The sequence below is a fragment of the Coregonus clupeaformis genome, chromosome 17 (genome assembly GCF_020615455.1).
Source record: "Coregonus clupeaformis isolate EN_2021a chromosome 17, ASM2061545v1, whole genome shotgun sequence".
In the NCBI taxonomy this organism is placed as follows: domain Eukaryota; kingdom Metazoa; phylum Chordata; class Actinopteri; order Salmoniformes; family Salmonidae; genus Coregonus; species Coregonus clupeaformis.
The window spans coordinates 43,838,106-43,858,507 of record NC_059208.1 but is presented as its reverse complement, the minus strand read 5'-3'; the positions used below and the strand labels follow the sequence as shown (position 1 = coordinate 43,858,507).

The 20,402-nt window shown below is 45.1% G+C and overlaps 1 protein-coding gene across 2 annotated transcripts in view; it reads right to left on the bottom strand.

The window, feature by feature from the left end:
* LOC121585775 (ectonucleotide pyrophosphatase/phosphodiesterase family member 2) overlaps positions 1 to 20,093 on the bottom strand; it is a 53,689-nt gene extending 33,596 nt beyond the window's left edge. Inside the window, exons 1-19 of one of the 2 annotated variants that reach the window (XM_045226383.1) lie at positions 19,796 to 20,093; positions 18,108 to 18,213; positions 17,490 to 17,645; positions 17,078 to 17,203; positions 16,418 to 16,478; positions 16,054 to 16,151; positions 14,251 to 14,330; positions 13,914 to 14,033; positions 13,621 to 13,676; positions 7,770 to 7,835; positions 7,482 to 7,554; positions 7,070 to 7,178; positions 6,721 to 6,846; positions 6,551 to 6,582; positions 6,288 to 6,415; positions 6,074 to 6,158; positions 5,895 to 5,982; positions 5,559 to 5,728; positions 583 to 628 (exon numbers count right to left, since the gene is read on the bottom strand). In XM_045226383.1, coding sequence (XP_045082318.1) covers positions 583 to 628; positions 5,559 to 5,728; positions 5,895 to 5,982; positions 6,074 to 6,158; positions 6,288 to 6,415; positions 6,551 to 6,582; positions 6,721 to 6,846; positions 7,070 to 7,178; positions 7,482 to 7,554; positions 7,770 to 7,835; positions 13,621 to 13,676; positions 13,914 to 14,033; positions 14,251 to 14,330; positions 16,054 to 16,151; positions 16,418 to 16,478; positions 17,078 to 17,203; positions 17,490 to 17,645; positions 18,108 to 18,213; positions 19,796 to 19,813 — 1,744 coding nt within the window. In that variant the 5' untranslated portion in view covers positions 19,814 to 20,093. The remainder of the gene's footprint in view (positions 1 to 582; positions 629 to 5,558; positions 5,729 to 5,894; positions 5,983 to 6,073; positions 6,159 to 6,287; positions 6,416 to 6,550; positions 6,583 to 6,720; positions 6,847 to 7,069; positions 7,179 to 7,481; positions 7,555 to 7,769; positions 7,836 to 13,620; positions 13,677 to 13,913; positions 14,034 to 14,250; positions 14,331 to 16,053; positions 16,152 to 16,417; positions 16,479 to 17,077; positions 17,204 to 17,489; positions 17,646 to 18,107; positions 18,214 to 19,795) is intronic. The other variant, XM_045226384.1, reaches the window with a different exon arrangement.
* Between the last annotated feature and the right edge of the window lie 309 nt (positions 20,094 to 20,402).

Sequence of the window (20,402 nt, the reverse complement as noted above, 5' to 3'; positions counted from 1 at the left end):
GGTGTTTGGGATACAGAGGACAAAAGATCAATCCCAGTAGCGGACGTGTGAGTGAGGAAGCAAAGCTGTTAAGCCACACAGTGCCACAGGTTACACGTCAGGCGGATGCTAAACTCAGTAAGTGGGAAAGTCAGGGTATGAGTTTAAATATAGTTAAAAAGATAGTTCACCCAAATTACAAAATGACAGTTTCTTTACCCTGTGAGCAGTTTATGGACAAGGTAAGAACGCAATCCATGATTTTGTTTTGTTTACCTGGCCATTAGTGTTTAAAAACACTAATCAATATCATCGATATTAGCATTTTTCGCGTTTCATGTCATACCTTGTCACGAGAGACTAGGCCAGTTGTAATATTTTTGAATGAGCCGCTAACTGATACAATCTTTCACATTTTCTAAAACTGTTAGCCAGGAGATTCTGGAATTTGGTAAATAACCAGCAAACAAACCTTTTAATTATTTGGATTACTCCACAACACCCTAGGTAAGTGAAAAATAAGCAAAAAAAAAGTTACAAAAAAAGTTAACTATCACTTTAAATAAACTGTAACCGAATACACTCTAAAAGATTGACACTTACCATCTGCTGCTGGTCTGAATCTCTGATTGTTCTCCTCTACTTTGTTCTGTAACAGAGGAACAGAGACCTTAAAATCCAATTGCAGTCAAAAGCATGATTTTCCTGTGTTTTATATACACTGAACAAAAATAAATGTATACGATTTTACTGAGTTACAGTTCATATAAGGAAATCAGTCAATTGAAATAGATTCATTAGGCCCTAATCTATGGATTTCACATGACTGGGAATACAGATATGCATCTGTTGGTCACAAAAAAAAAGTAGGGGCGTGGATTAGAAAACCAGTCAGTATCTGGTGTGACCACCATTTGCCTCATGCAGCGCGACATCTCCTTTGCATAGAGTTGATCAGGCTGTTGATTGTGGCCTGTGGAATGTTGTCCCACTCCTCTTCAATGGCTGTGCGAAGTTGCTGGATATTGGTGGGAACTGGAACATGCTGTCGTACACGTCGATCCAGAGCATCCCAAAAATACTCAATGGGTGACATGTCTGGTGAGTTTGCAGGCCATGGAAGAACTGGGACATTTTAAGCTTCCAGGAATTGTGTACAGACCCTTGCAACATGAGGTGATGGCGGCGGATGAATGGCGCGACAATGGGCCTCAGGATCTCATCATGGTATCTCTGCGCATTCATATTGCCAACGATAAAATGCAATCGTGTTCGTTGTCTGTAGCTTATGCCTGCACATACCATAACCCCAACGCCACCATGGTGCACTCTGTTCACAACGTTGACATCAGCAAACCATCCGTGAAGAGCACACTTCTCCAGCGTGCCAGTGGCCATCGAAGGTGAGCATTTGCCAACTGAAGTCGGTTACGTCGCAGAACTGCAGTCAGGTCAAGACTCTGGTTAGGACGACGAGCACGCAGATGAGCTTCCCTGAGACGTTTCTGACAGTTTGTGCAGAAATTATTCGGTTGTGCAAACCCACAGTTTCATCAGCTGTCCGGGTGGCTGGTCTCAGATAATCCCGTAAGTGAAGAAACCGGATATTGAGGTCCTGGGCTGGCGTACAAGTGGTCTGTGGTTGTGAGGCCGGTTGGACGTACTGCCAAATTCTCTAAAACGACGTTGGTAGAGAAATGAACATTCAATTCTCTGGCAACAACTCTGGTGGACATTCCTGCAGTCAGCATGCCAATTGCATGCTCCCTCAAAACTTGAGACATCTGTGGCATTGTGTTGTGACAAAACTGCACATTTTAGAGTGGCCTTTTATTGTCCCCAGCACAAGGTGCGCCTGTGTAATGATCAGGTTGTTTAATCAGCTTTCTTCATATGCCACACCTGTCAGGTGGATGGATTATATTGGCAGAGGTAAATGCTCACTATGAGGGATGTAAACAAATTAGTGCAAAAGAATTGAGAGAAATAAGCTTTTTGTGCGTATGGAACATTTCTGGGATATTTCATTTCAGCTCATGAAACATGGGACCAACACAACGCATTTATATTTTTGTTCAGTGTACAGTATATTTCCACACTATGAGGTTGGAATAATACTGTGAAATTGTGAAAATTATGATAATGCCCTTTTAGTGTAAGAGCTGTTTGAAAAGACTGCCTGATATTTCAGCCCGTTTTAGTGGGATGGAGTTTTTGCCTGCCTGGTGACATCACGAGGTGGTAAATTAGTTAATAGACCAATAAGAAAGAGAGTTCCAAATCTCTGCCAATAACAGCTAGTTTTCAGTTTTCCCCTCTCCACTCAGACCACTCCCAGACAGTCTATTTTTGTTTCTTTTTTATCATTTTAATTTAAAACAAGTTTTAAGTTTTATTAGTCGTATGTGATTTTTTAAACGACTGCATTGGACCTTTAAGAAGCGATTTCAATAATTGATGACTGTCATTTAGCTGTAATAAATGGAAAGGAATTGGAATTTCAATATAGCTCCCAAATGACCTGAATTAACCCACAAGAGTCTAAGCCCTGTCTATATGGAATTGTTTTAAGAAGGTCATGCCATGGGTCATTTTGCTATTTGATTTTGAATTTTAAGACCTCTTGAAGTATACAAAGAAAATTACAAATATTTGATGAAAAATTATTTTGGGCCTTACTGCTATTAGCCCATACCAACACACTGAATAACAGATTCCATACATGGAAAAACAGATAGTCCCCCCAAAAAACTAAAAAGGAAGTTTGTTCTGAAGTGTCTGTCCTATATATATTTTTACATTTATGTCATTTAGCAGACGCTCTTATCCAGAGTGACTTACAGAAGCAATTAGGGTTAAGTGCCTTGCTCAAGAGCACATTGTCACGATCGTCATGGAGAGACCAAGGCGCAGCGTTGCGGGTGAACATATTATATTTATTAAATGATCACACGATCAAAACAACAAACGAAAAACGTGACGTCTATGGTTAAACACACACCAACACGAACAAGAAACCACAAACACAACGTGAAAGACAGACAGTTAAATATGGCTCCCAATCAGAGACACCCAGCTGACACTCGTTGCCTCTGATTGGGAGTCACTCAGACCAACATAGAAAAATCAAACATAGAATTACACACCCTGGCTCAACATAACATTGTCCCCAGAGCCAGGGCGTGACAGTACCCCCCCTAAAGGCGCGGACTCCGACCGCGCCAACTAAATCCCACAGGGGAGGGACCGGGTGGGCACTCCGCCTAGGCGGCGGATTCGGCTCCGGACATGACCCAGGCACGGGTTGTGCTGGACTGACGACGCGCACCCCTGGCTTGGTGCGTGGAGGAGGAACGGGCCTTACCAGGCTGACGACGCACACCGTAGGCTTGGTGCGTGGAGCAGGGACAGGCCGGACTGGGCTGACGAAGCACACCACTGACTTGGTGCGGGGAGCAGGAACGGGCCGAGCCGGGCTGACGGGCGCACCACTGCCTTGGTGCGGGAGCAGGAATGGACCGGACCGGGCTGACGGGCGCACCCCTGACTTGGTGCGGGGAGCAGGAATGGGCCGGACCGGGCTGACGACGCGCACCACTGACTTGGTGCGCGGGAGCAGGAATGGGCCGGACCGGGCTGACAACGCGCACCACTGACTTGGTGCGGGGAGCAGGAATGGGCCGGACCGGGCTGACGACGCGCACCACTGACTTGGTGCGGGGAACAGGAATGGGCCGAACCGGGCTGACGACGCGCACCACTGACTTGGTGCGGGGAGCAGGAATGGGCCAGACCGGGCTGACGACGCGCACCACTGACTTGGGGCGGGGAGCAGGAACGGGCCGCGCCGGGCTGACGAAACGCACCACTGACTTGGTGGGAGTGGCAGGAACAGGCCGGACCGTACTGGGAACACACACCACTGGCCCTACTTGAGGATCAGGAACAGGCCGGACCGGACTGGCAACACACGCCAGTACCTCTCGCCGTGCCTCTACAACCTCCTTCCCCCTGGTGACCAGTGACTCCCGTAACCTGGCGGCCTCCTCTGCCAACCCGCTGGACCGCTCTATCGTGGCCTCCTGCTGCCCCGACGTCGTGAGCCCCCCCCTAAAAAATTTCTGGGGGTCTCTCCTCCCCGTGGGCCAGGCCTCCATCGTTCTCGCCCAACTCTCGCTCCTCTGTCTCCAACTCTCGCCATTCAGCTCCTCAATGGGCTTGACCCAGTCGAAGCTCCTCCTCAACTGGTCCCAAGTCCACCCTCTCTGCTCCTCACTAGGCTTGACCCAGTCGAGGCTGCCACGGACACGCTGCTTGGTCTGGTTTAGGTGGTTTCTTCTGTCGTGTTGGTGTGTGTTTAACCATAGACGTCACGTTTTTCGTTTGTTGTTTTGATCGTGTGATCATTTAATAAATATAATATGTTCACCCGCAACGCTGCGCCTTGGTCTCTCCATGACGATCGTGACACACATTGACAGATTTTTCACCTAGTCAGCTCAGGGGTTTGAACCAGCAACCTTTCATCTACTGTCCCAATGCTCTTAACTGCTAGGTTACCTGCCACCCAAGACAAAGATCAGGAAACATGTTTTATTTTATTTTTACATGTGTTTAACCCCTTATTTTTGGCACTTAACAGTCTCCATATATACTTCCATTAATTTTTTCAACTGGTACCAGGGGACTTTCAGAACAACCGACATGTACGTGTTCGTGAGAGCCTCACCTTTCCACAGAGGGGTCATATTAGTTTATCAAATCAAATCACATTTTATTTGTCACATGCGCCGAATACAACAGGTGTAGACCTTACCGTGAAATGCTTACTTACAAGCCCTTAACCAACAATGCCGTTTTAAGAAAATAGAGTTAAGAAAATATTTACTAAATAAACTAATGTAAACAAAAAAAAAATTATAATAATAACACAATAAAATAACAATAACGAGGCTATATACAGGGGGTACCGGAACCGAGTCAATGTGCGGGGGTACAGGTTAGTCGAGGTCATTTGTACATGTAGGTAGGGGTAAAGTGACTATGCATAGATAATAAACAGCGAGTAGCAGCAGTGTCAATGCAAATAGTCCAGATGGCCATTTGATTAATTGTTCAGCAGTCTTATGGCTTGGGAGTAGAAGCTGTTAAGGAGCCTTGGCGCTCCGGTACCGCTTGCCGTGCGGTAGCAGAGAGAACAGTCTATGATTTGGGTGACTGGAGTCTTTGACAATTTTTTGGGCCAAATGTTCGGACGCTACATACGAATTTGTGAGAAGACCGATTTTCAGGACGTCTCATGGTCTGACAAACACCGCTCTAGCTCTGTCACCTTTCACTGCAGATGTGGAGGTGCAACATAGGCGGATGCGGTGGATTGAGACGCATCCAATGTAAAAAAAAACGGATATCTCTAGCTTAAACTGGCAGACTTTTCTGGGGATTTATTTTTTTAATGCTAATTTGATTTCCGCGAGGGCGCGGACATCGACCTTAGGGGTTTAAAATGGAATGGACCCCAAACCTGTTACTCTATAAAACTCTTTGAGTTGGTTTCCACTCATGACCTCACCACTGACCTCATTGTCACAGCTACATCCCAGGTCGTAGGTCGTGGCTGAGGTAGTGTCAGAGCTGGTGGGAGCAGTCACTTCCTCTGGCATGGTGGGTGTGAAAGGAGGGGCTTTCAGCATGTCATTCAGACTCCCATGGGTTCCATTGTTAGGGGCAGGGGTCAAGCCCAGGAGGTCTGAGAAAGAAGGGCATATGAGATTGATTTTGTATGGAACAAAGTTTCCACAGAAACTTTATATTTCCTAGTTATGAAATATTTATTGTAAATATCGTTTTCAGAGTAATTGGTGGTGCCAACAAATAAACTCGTAATAGCACTTAAGTACAGAAAGAAATCGTACCGCACATGACATTGTACAACTCGATATTTTCAAATTCTGCCACTTTTGTCTGGAACATAAAGCTTGGTCCGTAGCCCAAAAAGATAGTCTATACAGGGAACAAACATTGGAAACAAGGTAAACACAAGCAGCTAAGAATACAATATCTGGAAAACGTTATTTTAATTTCAGTGGTTTACCCGCATACTGGTGATCTTATTGTCAAATCCGTGGTCACCAAAGAAACCACATCTCCCAGGATGCCTCCTGTTTTCAGGCACTTTCCTGCATCACATAGAATATACAAAATAAAAAGTTTTAGACAAATGCCAATTAGTCCCCAAATTCCATACAATGCTTTTTAACTTAATCTAGTTGAGTTGATAGTACTAGTACTGTAGAAAAATGCAATACCTGGCAATGTGCCACTTTCTCTCCATGAGTAAGTGGACATCCTCAATTCTGCGGTTGTTGGCGTAGTGAAGCCGTTTTGGGAGGTGTTGTTTCAAGTAAGGCTTAAAGTGCTGGGTTGGCATTTTACACTGTAAAACAAGGTCATTACATGGACTCTGTGATCACACATGTAGATGACTTACAGAAAGTTCTACACAGCCAGCAAAATATCTAACAAAAACATAATCATTGTTTTGTTTTGTTCATTTTTCATGTGTACTTACTGTAAGATTTGCCACAACTACTTTTGGGTCATCTGAAAAAAGTTAACATAAAAAAGTAAAACAGATACATAGGAAAATATAAACTAGAAAGAAAGAAAGATGTTTGAACACATTCTAGTTCATGAATCTAGCCTGCTATGTCCATTCCCTTACAGTACTGTGTAACTCACAGGTGGTTGATTTGGGATCCCGGGCCCGGATTCTCCCAAGAGATCCAGGGATCAGATTGATCTCATCCACGTTCAGAGGATAGGTGCTGAGGAACTCAGTCCTATCACAGTGGGCCTCCTCCATTCCTAGGGGCAGAAAGAGACAAGTTATGCATAAGCCAAGGTTAGTAAACATTTCTCATGGAACAAAATAACAAGATTACAACAAGGTAAATATGTATTTTTTCACAATGTTATCAAGACATCAGGGAAATATGTTTTGGTGTTATTAGGTCAGTTAACCAGAGTAGACATAGGCTAGTGCAGATACAATTCAAAATGGTGGTCCTTGTGGTCCGTTCTTCCATACCATGGTCTCCAACGACGATGATGTTGACACAGCGGTGTAGGTTCATCTGCTTCAGGCCGTTCATCAGCTGACCAATGACATTATCAATCTCCCTCAGGGGGTTGTCCAACTATAAGACACAAAACACACAAAGGTTACTACAGTAAGTAATCTCTGGAATTTATCAGTTGTGGTTCATGATAACATTTTACCTGTATTTACAGTATTAATGCGTAAATATCACCAAAGTTAGAGACCGCAACATGACTTAGCGCTTTATCACCTTAAGATGAGTTGCTCTTACTTGACCCCCCCCTCACAACACCCACCCCGCCCCATAGCAACCATCAACCATCTCTGGCCTAATCTCCTCCACCAGTGGCTCTCTATCTGTCGAACCAATTCGGGACTGGGGACAATCAGAGGAGCTCACCTCGTTGCTGAAGGGTCCCAGTCTGTGTCCGAACGTGTCAGGCTGCTCTGAGTGGACAGCGTACACATAGGGCCTAAAGACAGCACACAGACACACAGCTCAACCACTGACCTCAGTACAGTACAGTAGCTTGATTCTCTATTAAGTATCTATTAACGCTCTTATAAGGCTGAGTAGCTTAGTCCATCTCTGAGTCTTTTGTGGAAATTTGGTTGGGAAAATTGGTGGAAGTGAGGTTGGCACATGTTGATGTTCATATTTAATGAGCATTGGGGATGAATATCTAACCTCTCATCGTCAGGAAGACTAAGCCATCGCAGGATGGTCAGGATTCTCCTCTCTAGTGGAATCACCCTGCAACGACACAGACATGTCAGTCAAGTATACTTGCAAGTATCTCATGACTTAGTTCTAGAATAACTACATGTTATGGGGGTACATTTTTTCACAAAAAACAAAAAGGGTGTCAAAACGTAGAAATATCAACCAAAGTGTTTGACTGGCAGTCTGACGTGTGTATGCTAATTAGTGAAACTCGCCAGCAAAACAAACTGGGCTCTACGCTACCATGCTCAATGGCCAATGTGTCTGCTTGTGTGGGGGGTATTGTTTGTAAGGATGTGCCGCAGCAATGACCCCCTTGTGATTATTAGGTCATAGATATGCAAGTTATTTGCATTATTTCACAAGTAAAATCAGAACTTATTTGTGTTTATGTTGTGCCTTATCATCATCTATATATTCAGTTTCACCACTCAGTATTAATGTTTCATAAATAATTAATGGTCTTGGTTTTTGAATCAACTGATCAATTATTTGTTGTGTCATTTTGCTCTAACAGGCCACAGTAGTTGAAGGTCAAAATAGTCATTGACAAAGAGACCAAGTGTTAGGCCTACTGCTGATAGGTAGCTCTCTCTGCTCTCTCCCTCCCCTCTGTCTGTCCTTGATTGCAGGAGTGAAGTCTGGTGTGCGGGAGTCAGGGTTCCAGCTGCAGCTCATTCACCATATCACCTCAGCCTTTAAGACCCGGTCAAACTTACCACTCATCGTCAGATCATAGTCAAGACGACCATATATTTGGAACCTGACTCCTGCCTCCGCTTCACTCCTGCCACCACCATCCTGCTCTCCATTACCGGACCTCTCTTTTGGACTCACCACGGACACTAGGACATTACGGTACCACACCTGCCCTGATCTGGATCTGTTACCCTCCCTGTACCTGGACTTGCTCTTCCCATATATTTGGAAACCTGGACTTTGAACATTGTAAATAAACCTGTTAAAACTTCTCTGGCTTGGTGTACTTGTCTGCATTTGGGTTCTTATCCAGTTAAATCATAACAGTATGATCTGACCAACATGAACCCAGCAGACAGTAGCTCGGATACCACCCCAGAGTGCACTCAAATTTGGACTGCCATAGCCAATCAGGGCATTTTACTTGGCCAACATGATACCCTGTTTAAAACGATTGCTGAGGACAGTCAGGTGCTGCTTAATCAGGTTCAATTACTCTCCAATCAAGTATCTGCCCTTACTACCCCTTCAGCCCAGATCAGAGAGCCTTTTGTTCCTGCTCCAGAGCGCTATGACGGGAACATGGGAACCTGTGGCGATTTTTTGACTCAATGCTCGTTAGTGTTTGAACAACAGCCCCTCACCTACGCCTCAGAAAGAGCCCGTATTGCCTACCTTATCAACTCTACTAGCGGTTCCGCTCGTGCCTGGGGATCCGCGGTCTGGGAGAGTCAGTCGGACATTTGCAACGCTTACGTTGCCTTCACCACGGAGATGAGGAAGGTTTTGACCACCCCGTACGAGGCAAGGAGGCTGCGAAACGGCTGTTTTCTCTTCGGCAGGGGGCTCGTAGTGTGGCGGAGATGGCAGTGGAGTTTCGGACTTTAGCAGCAGTGAGTGGTTGGAATGACGAGGCATTACAAGGAGTGTTCATCAATGCTTTGTCTGAGACCTTAAAAGATGAATTGGTGTCATATGATGAATCGCCTACGCTGGATAATCTTATTTCACTCACTATCAGGTTGGATAATCGGATTCGGGAGCGCCCGCCGGGAGAGGAGTGTTAGTTCCAAGCAACCTGTCTGTCATCAACAAACTCCTCCTTGCATCGTCCCTACGGAGAGAGCCGTGTCTTCCCGAGTCGATACGAGGAGCACTGAACCCGAAGCCATGGAGGTGGGTCGTGCACGGTTGTCCTCAGAGGAGCGTGCACGTCGTATTCAGGCTCGGGTCTGCCTGTATTGTGGAGAAGCTGGTCATTTCGTTCCTTCCTGCCCAGTTCGTCCGGGGAAAAGGGCCGGCTCATCATTAATGGGAGAAGTTTTGGTGAGCCGAGCAGCGGATTCTTCCTCTTCTCCCCGCATTCTGCTCCAGGCATCCCTCCAGTGGCAGTCCCAGAATTTCTCTGTTAGTGCGCTGATTGACTCTGGTGCCGACGAAAGCTTTTTGGATAGAGAGTGGGCTCAACAAATGGATTTGGAGACTGTTCCTATGGACTGTCCGCTGCAGGCTAAGGGTCTAAATGGACAATTGTTGACCCGCATTACCCATCAGACTGTTCCTGTTTGTCTTAGAGTGTCGGGAAATCATCAGGAGAACATTCAATTCCATATTATCGACTGCCCACAGACTCCCCTGGTCCTTGGTATCCCCTGGCTCATAAAACACAATCCACACATTGATTGGGTGACAGGTAGCATTGTTTCATGGAGCACATTTTGTCATGTGAATTGTTTGTGTTCTGCTCAGACTCCTGCCAGTACTGTGCCTCAACCTCCACTGGAGTCCATGGATCTTTCTGCTGTTCCTGACGTGTATCATGACCTGGCATCCGTTTTCTGCAAACACAGAGCTACTTCTCTTCCTCCTCACCGGCCTTACGACTGCGCCATTGACCTCCAGCCAGGAGCCCCGATCCCCAGCAGTCGCCTGTACAATCTCTCCCGGCCGGAGACGGAGGCTATGGAGAACTACATTCGGGACTCCTTGGCGGCAGGTATTATGCGTCCTTCCTCGTCACCTGTAGGAGCGGGATTCTTTTTGTTGCTAAGAAGGATAAGACCCTCAGACCCTGTATTGATTACCGTGGACTTAACAACATCACCATTAAGAACAAGTATTCTCTGCCTTTGATTAATTCTGCTTTTCCCCTCCTTCATGGTGCTACCATCTTTACGAAACTGGATCTACGAAATGCGTATCACCTGGTGCGCATTCGTAAGGGTGATGAATGGAAGACTGCCTTCAACACACCCTTGGGACATTTTGAGTATCGGGTTATGCCTTTTGGGTTGTCTAATGCCCCTGCTGTTTTTCAGGCACTAGTCAATGATGTCCTTCGGGACATGTTGAATCGGTTTGTTTTTGTCTATCTGGATGATATCTTGATTTTCTCAGAGTCCTCCCAGGAACATGAACTGCATGTGCGCCAGGTGTTGCAAAGGTTGTTGGAGAACAGACTGTTTGTGAAGATGGAGAAATGTGAATTTCATGTGTCTGAGACCTCTTTTTGGGTTACATCATAGCTCAGGGGGAGCTGCGGATGGACCCAGCTAAGATCTCTGCTGTCACGGACTGGCCAGCTCCCTCTACCCGCAAACAACTTCAACGATTCCTGGGGTTTGCGAACTTCTATAGGAGGTTCATCAAGGACTACAGCCGCATTGCGGCGCCACTCACCGCTCTCACCTCCATCTCACGACCGTTCGCTTGGAATGAAGGGGCCGAATCAGCGTTCGAAGAACTGAAACATCGCTCGCCTCGGCTCCCATTCTGATGCAGCCGGACCCCGACCGCCAGTTTGTCGTGGAGGTGGATGCATCCGACACTGGGGTAGGTGCAGTGTTGTCACAACGTTCTCCTGAAGATAACAAACTGCATCCCTGTGCTTTTCTCTCAAGGAAACTTTCTCAGGCAGAGAGGAATTATGATGTTGGAAATCGTGAACTGCTCGCCGTTAAGCTGGCTCTCGAGGAGTGGCGACATTGGTTGGAGGGGGCGGAACAACCCTTCATCGTTTGGACGGATCATAAGAATCTGGCTTACCTCCAGTCAGCGAAGCAGCTCAACCCCGTCAAGCCAGGTGGGCACTATTTTTTGGGAGATTCAATTTTTCTCTGTCTTACCGTCCTGGGTCACGCAACGTCAAGCCTGACGCCCTGTCTCGTGTTCATTCGGCTGTTGATACTGGTAGTAACCCTGAACCCATTTTGCCTCCTACCTGCAGTATTGCAGTCATCACATGTGACATCGAGGGGATTGTTAGACAGGCTCAACATCATCAAGCTGACCCTGGGAGGGGTCCTCCTAACCGGATGTTTGTCCCTGAGTCTGCTCGCTCCCAGGTACTTCAGTGGGCTCACTCGTCTCCCCTTACCTGTCACCCTGGAGTTTCGCGGACCCTTGACTTTGTGCGACGGAAGTTCTGGTGGGCCACGATGGAGGCGGACACTCGAGCCTTCATTGCTGCTTGTACGGTATGTGCACGAAGTAAAAACTCCACCCAGGCCAGCGCTGGTCATCTACGACCTCTACCTATACCCAGCCGGCCCTGGTCGCATATCGCTATGGATTTTGTCACTGGACTTCCCCCTCATCTGGTAAGACTGTCATTCTTACGGTGATTGATCGTTTTTCTAAGTTCGCTCATTTTTTGGCCCTACCTAAACTGCCCACTGCCAGAGAGACGGCTGATATTTTGGTTGAACATGTGTTCCGCTCTCATGGTCTACCCACGGATATTGTCTCTGACAGGGGTCCCCAGTTTGTCTCCCAGGTGTGGAAAGCTTTCTGTAAAGCTTTGGGCATTACATCCAGCCTGTCCTCTGGATATCACCCCCAGACCAACGGGCAAGCCGAGAGAGCGAACCAGGAGATGGAGACCGCTCTTCGCTGTGTCACTGGGTCTAACCCTGGGTCATGGAGCTCCATGCTCCCCTGGGTGGAATATGCTCATAACACCTTGACTAACGCTTCCTCTGGTTTGTCTCCTTTTCTGTGTGCTCTGGGTTATCAACCTCCCCTGTTCCTTTCCCAAGAGAGGGAACTTGCGGTACCCTCGGTGCAGTCCCACATGCGCCGCTGCTTCAAGGTCTGGAGGAAGGCCAGGGTAGCTCTGTCCCGAGCTTCGGCGTACATGCAGAGGCAAGCCAACCGTCACCGGTCCCAGGCTCCCGGTTACTCTCCTGGTCAAGAGGTATGGCTGAAGTCACGGGACCTTCCATTGAAGGTGGAGTCTAAGAAGATGGCGCCTCGTTTTATAGGACCGTTCAAGATACTGTCTATTGTTAACCCCTGCGCGGTTAAGCTACAGCTTCCTGCCTCCCTACGGGTTCATTCCACCTTTCATGTTTCCCAGATTAAGCCTGTGTCGGTTAGCCCTTTGTGCCCGCCCTCTCGTCCCCCTCCTCCGCCCAAGATCGTGGGTGGGGGTCCGGTCTACACTGTCCGGCGACTTCTGGATGTTCGCCGCCGAGGTCGTGGTTTCCAGTACCTGGTGGATTGGGAGGGTTATGGTCCCGAGGAACGTTCCTGGGTGCCCAGGAGCTTCATTGTGGATCCTGATCTGGTCCGAGAGTTTCATAGGTTACATCCCGATAAACCCCGTCGGCCGCCAGGTGGCGTCCGTAGAGGGGGGGTACTGTTAGGCCTACTGCTGATAGGTAGCTCTCTCTGCTCTCTCCCTCCCCTCTGTCTGTCCTTGATTGCAGGAGTGAAGTCTGGTGTGCGGGAGTCAGGGTTCCAGCTGCAGCTCATTCACCATATCACCTCAGCCTTTAAGACCCGGTCAAACTTACCACTCATCGTCAGATCATAGTCAAGACGACCATATATTTGGAACCTGACTCCTGCCTCCGCTTCACTCCTGCCACCACCATCCTGCTCTCCATTACCGGACCTCTCTTTTGGACTCACCACGGACACTAGGACATTACGGTACCACACCTGCCCTGATCTGGATCTGTTACCCTCCCTGTACCTGGACTTGCTCTTCCCATATATTTGGAAACCTGGACTTTGAACATTGTAAATAAACCTGTTAAAACTTCTCTGGCTTGGTGTACTTGTCTGCATTTGGGTTCTTATCCAGTTAAATCATAACACCAAGTTAACTCACCATGGCCAGAAGAAGGTGCCAGCCTTCACCCCTTGCTTCTCTGCAGTGATCCAGATCTACAGACATACAGGGAAACAGGCAATGTTCCAAGCTCAGATATAAAACATGAGGCATACATTATGCAAAAAACACATTCACTTATTATCTTATCCATTACTAACAACTTGATGCTGCTCCAAGTTGCTATCTTACACTATATAAATGTCATTGTGATTCTGCAAACATATTAGTGTATTTCCCTAAGTTTAAAAACTGTGTAAGTGTGAAGAATTGGACAGTATCTATACACTCACAGGTTGGCCACCCCACCAGCGGTGGTTCAGTTTCTCCCTCCCCCTCAGGTTGAAGTTGGCGTCAAACACTGGGTCATGCATGGAATTGCCCACTATTCCATGAGACTCGGGATAAAGCCCCTTGAAAAAAATCACAACTCATAGATATACCAGAGAAACATAATTGACGAAGATCTGTTTAAAAGTTGTTACAATGTTATTATAATGTTGTTACATGTTGTTACAATGCATATGACTTGGAAATTGGAAACCATCTAATTGAAAACATATTTTATTTCAAGTTTCAATAAAATAGTGGTATATTCATATGGACATGCATTGGAATAAGTAACCATACCGTGGCAAGAGTATACAAATTGGGGAAGGTTTTGGAGGGGTACACTGGTCGCATGTAGGGTGCATGAGTGCCACATGTTCCTATATGGGAAGAAATTAGCAAATTATCAATATAGTATCAGTAGCCTAGAATCTTTCATCACAATGCATGAAATCTAAAGTGAAAGCACCTCCCTTCAACACATCCATTCTGGTCTAAAACATAATAGTAGCGTAGAGTAGAGTAGAGCAGAGTAGCGTAGAGCAGAATAGAGTAGAGCAGAGTAGAGTAGAGCAGAGTAGAGTAGAGCAGAGTAGCGTAGAGCAGAGTAGAGCAGAGTAGAGTAGAGTAGAGTAGCGTAGAGTAGAGCAGGAGGTTGTTTTATTCCTAGAGACCCGTATGCCTTCTAGGGAGTTTTTCCTAGCCACTGTGCTTCTGCCTCTGCATTACTTGCGCTTTGGGGTTTAGGCTGGGTATCTGTAAGGCACTTTGTGACAACTGCTGATGTAAAAAGGACTTTATGAAATACATTTGATTGATATGTACAGTGGGGAAAAAAAGTATTTAGTCAACCACCAATTGTGCAAGTTCTCCCACTTAAAAAGATGAGAGAGGCCTGTAATTTTCATCATAGGTACACGTCAACTATGACAGACAAAATGAGGAAAAAAAATCCATAAGGAGATTTTCACTCAAAATCTCACGATACATGGCCCCATTCATTCTTTCCTTTACACGGATCAGTCGTCCTGGTCCCTTTGCAGAAAAACAGCCCCAAAGCATGATGTTTCCACCCCCATGCTTCACAGTAGGTATGGTGTTCTTTGGATGCAACTCAGCATTCTTTGTCCTCCAAACACGACGAGTTGAGTTTTTACCAAAAAGTTCTATTTTGGTTTCATCTGACCATATGACATTCTCCCAATCCTCTTCTGGATCATCCAAATGCACTCTAGCAAACTTCAGACGGGCCTGGACATGTACTGGCTTAAGCAGGGGGGACACGTCTGGCACTGCAGGATTTGAGTCCCTGGCGGCGTAGTGTGTTACTGATGGTAGGCTTTGTTACTTTGGTCCCAGCTCTCTGCAGGTCATTCACTAGGTCCCCCCGTGTGGTTCTGGGATTTTTGCTCACCGTTCTTGTGATCATTTTGACCCCACGGGGTGAGATCTTGCGTGGAGCCCCAGATCGAGGGAGATTATCAGTGGTCTTGTATGTCTTCCATTTCCTAATAATTGCTCCCACAGTTGATTTCTTCAAACCAAGCTGCTTACCTATTGCATATTCAGTCTTCCCAGCCTGGTGCAGGTCTACAATTTTGTTTCTGGTGTCCTTTGACAGCTCTTTGGTCTTGGCCATAGTGGAGTTTGGAGTGTGACTGTTTGAGGTTGTGGACAGGTGTCTTTTATACTGATAACAAGTTCAAACAGGTGCCATTAATACAGGTAACGAGTGGAGGACAGAGGAGCCTCTTAAAGAAGAAGTTACAGGTCTGTGAGAGCCAGAAATCTTGCTTGTTTGTAGGTGACCAAATACTTATTTTCCACCATAATTTGCAAATAAATTCATTAAATATCCTATAATGTGATTTTCTGGATTTCTTTTCTCAATTTGTCTGTCATAGTTGACGTGTACCTATGATGAAAATTACAGGCCTCTCTCATCTTTTTAAGTGGGAGAACTTGCACAATTGGTGGCTGACTAAATACTTTTTTTCTCCAATGTAACTAAGTTGCTTGGGTTCTTGACTTTTTCTGCCTTCAACAAGAGTATAGCTACAGTATGGCCTATCTAGTGTCAGGATGTGAGTGGAAGTGACTTACTCAGTTTCTCCATGTTGGGGATCACCGCTTTGCCCTTCTTCATGTAGGAGGCCCGGAACCCATCCACCGACAGCATGATCAGAGGAGGGCGGATAAAACTGTGAAAAAAGGTCAAAATACTCAAAAGTTGTCATGGAAAATTAACTGTTGATGTGATGTCACTTCTTTAGTTTACACAAATTATATGGGAACCATATGGCCTTGTAGTGTTAGGTCAAAAGGTGCCCGCAGGGCTACTGGTTCCAGTCCAAGTTGGAGCTGGCTGCTCAGCTTCTGCCCTTTTCCCCAGACCATAAAGCCACTGTCACTGTTTCTGAGGATAAAATCATTCATAACATTTATTGAGTTTTTGATTCAGCCTTACCCTGCAGGACATTCAGGGCCTGTGATCTCCTCACACTCACCGTCCACCCATTTAGCGTCTCCTGCAATAGGAAAAAAATGTAAGTTAAAGTCAGCGCAAGTCTACAAAAGTCTGTTGCCGGTGCATTGGAATTTGATTCAAAATAAATAGTTTCACTTCTTCATTTTGAAAGTATTTGGATTATTAAAGGTTGTCAGAGTGTGAGAAGAATATAATACATGTATGCCATGTAGAACCCTCAAACTCAACTCTGGACCTCGAAGCCAGATTCACTGCATATTTTCATGGTTGCCCTTTTAATCAGGGACACCAGGTGGGTGCAATTAATGATTAGGTAGAACAGAAAACCAGCAGGCTCTGGACCTCGTAGTGAAAGAGTTGAATACTCCTGATGTAGAATGTGAAAGTTACTATGTATATAAGAGACTCACAACTTGCACTTTTTATCGGTTCATTGTAGAGCAAACAACATAGGTGAAAGTAATGCACTTCTGCAGTCCAAAAGAAAAATGCACAACAAGAACCCAAAGCCCACATTCTACTTTACCTTCTAACCGACTACCTTCCCATTTGGGTCCCTTCGGTGTCCAATACGGAATGAACTGACCTAAATTCACTTTCTTCAACAGCCTTTCACACATCCCTAGTTTGAGTGTGTACCTTTGCAGAGAGCTTTGTAGTTGGTGCAGCAGTCTCCTCTCAACAGACAGTCTTCTGAGCAGTGGCAAGCGTGGTCATCGTTTCTCGTCTCCCCACAGCGATCTTCACTGCACTCAAAGCCACCCGCTGCACCAGGGAAGGGACATACAGTAAGAGTCTGTATTCAGCATCAATAACTAGCTACTACAAAACCATAGTCATGACTCATGCACACACAATCAATCAGAAAGCAAATTCAATATCAGCCATTGTTTAATTTGGTGTAAATTCTTTTCAACAGTAGTGGATGGTTAGCTGTGGTATATTAGCCATATACCACACCCCCTCGGGCCTTATTCCTTAATTGAACCATAGCACCACAGTAAGAGATACAGTACGAGAAAACAGTTCAAAGACAAGCTGGTACACCAACCTGTTTTTAAACAGTGCTCATCGAAATCTGAGCAGCAGCTGTAGTAGGTTTTGCACAAGTTGTCACATCTGCAACCTGGCGGTAAAGCTTCCTCCAATTCAAAACATCTGCCCTTACATGATCCTGCTGAGCTAACCCACAGGGAGTCTGAGATAGCAGGGACAAGAGAACACAATTAGCACAATGCTAACGAGACACACCAACATGTGACTGACACAACTTCCATGGATATGTCCTAATATGGACAGCATACTCACTAGCAAACACTTCAGTGCACTGAAAATGTAGCCTGGTAAACACAGTTTGTGTGTTTCACATTATAGGCTATGGCATCATGACAACACAAATGACCAAGGCTAAAGGTGACCAGGCTGCAGAAAATGTAACGTCAATCTTAAATATTGGGTTACTGCTGTAAGTCTATTAGCCTACTGTACAAGAAAATGGTGCAATATGGAAGAAAAGGTACAGTGGTGATGCCAACAAACAATTTCAATCTTTGATTGACAAAACGGTTATATTACTCTCTATTTTATTATACTGTAATAAAACCCTTATTAGCCAACTGAGTGTCAGAGCAGGAAAGGCCTGATGTCAACACATCAATCCATGTCTCACTTTTGGTTTGTGGCGGAGATCCCGCATCTTCTCCAGGTCGACTTGCTTGAAAGACATATGCCACACTAACACTGGATCCCGTAAGGAGTGCGAAGAGAACAACTACCTGAGAATAAGAGATAGATGTCATCCTAAAGCTGTTCACGCAACATCAGAATCAAGGAGTCAAGCCTAGAACATTAGGTAATCTACCTGATTAATTCAAACAAATCCCCAAATCCTTTTTTTTTTTACTGGTAAAAAAATACCAGTTATAGGTAGGTACTGTGACAACTTAGATATTTGTATACTGGTTGATGTCAACTACATTCAAATACTCAAGCTTAGCATTATTTAGCCTACACTGTACAATGGAACCAATGGAATAGTCCCAAAATCAAGTGCACCTTAAATAGGCTAGTTGAAAGTACTTGACCTATAGCCTATATTTGACTCAGGTCTGATGATAGCGCCATCATATTGATAAATATTCTGTTATTACTAGTGTATGTGTTGAGCTTGAAATATGATCAAACAAACCAGAGTATCCTTGAAGAGAGGAACATAATACTTTTTAGCTTGAAGTACTCCTTTAAAATCATCACAACTAGTGGTTGCCTTTTGTTATTCCATAAGCAGCACAGTTTGAAGTTTACATTTATGTCATTTAGCAGACGCTCTTATCCAGAGCGACTTACAGGAGCAATTAGGGTTAAGTGCCTTGCTCAAGGGCACATCGACAGATATTTCATCTAGTCGGCTCGGGGATTAGAACCAGCGACCTTTCGGTTACTGGCACAACGCTCTTAACCACTAAGCTACCTGCCGCCCCAAGTTTGAAGAGAGGTTTGTTTTTCTATTGGAGGACAGAAAAGCTGAATTTATGTATAACTTGATTATCATGGTAAAATATTTAATACACAAATATCGCTTTTTAAAAACGACCCCCCTGTTTATTGTCTTTTTCAACGTTATATAGACAATATTTTACATTTGTCCAAACAAGCCCTTTATGTTTACAATCTTTGTGATTTGATCCCTGATTAGACCACTCTGTGTATATATATACAAAGAAAATCTCAGTAAGATGCTGATATCTGTGACAATTAAGAGAAGACTTAAATGAATGTGATTCATTATATAAGCTAATCAGTCTGAACAGACGATTCCTGTCACTCATTGATTGCATCAATATTGTTTCAAGTTCATCTGAACTGCTGCACTTAAACTGATACATCTGACACATAGGCCTATTCAGTTTCAGTTGAAACATTTACTCTCAAATAAAAGCTGGCATCAATTAAGACAATTAAAAATAATGTGTCATAGAACATAACGGAGCCTTACATGACTATACAAAATATTAATCATTAGCCAATTAGCATGTTTAATTGCCCGGGTAAACAAGTGCGTGTGCCACTATTTATAGACTGTATGTAGCCTACCGACAATTTGGCTATTCATCAGTTGTTTATTTTCGTTGAAGATAATATGTTAATGCATAGAATGAATAATTACATACGGTTTCTTATAGCTCGCTTGCAAGATCTGGACGCCTGCCAATACGATTCAAAATACAATTTCTTCCCTACACTGATCAATATGTTGCAAGGACGCATTTAGCATTTAGTCAGGTTGCCCAAAAGAAATCCAAAGAATTTCAAGACTACATTTCAGAATACAACAATTATGCAACAATCTTACCGTACCAATTTTCCCAGTAACATGTTCCAAATAGCGTATCCTCTTAGTGCATTCCCCAAAAGTGTCAGAAAATGGTGGGCAAAGTCCACCCTGACCGTTCTGAATCGATGGACAGGGCGCTGGGGTTCAGCGCTGTTGAGTTGTCTTGCTCAATTTGCTTTTTGCTGCAAACCAATGCAGATTAAGTAATGGTGACAGCTGCGCTCTGGTACACTGGTGCTGCTGGCAGATGTTCTGTAAACCCTAGTCAGCACTAGACTGTGGGTTCACTCCTACGCACAACCCGCGCAATGACCGAGGGAGAGGGCGAGAGAGGTGCTCAGAGAGAGAAGGGGGTAGGTTTTTATAACACTTCCTCAACTACAGCTTATGTTGAAATGACAGCTGTAAAATCATTTTAGAAAACACCACACCAAGAACTTTTGGCCTTGGTAGCATAGCGAAATTGCCACAGGGGATGGGGGGACATGTCCCCCCCCCAATATTCAGAAAAGGTAGACTGTCCCCCCAAATAATTAATTAATTCGCTTTAATGGTCGACTTTGGGCAAGAAAAACATTCTCAATTTTCAAACAGAAATGGCGTGTGCCTTTGGTGGTTCATCAATGTGTC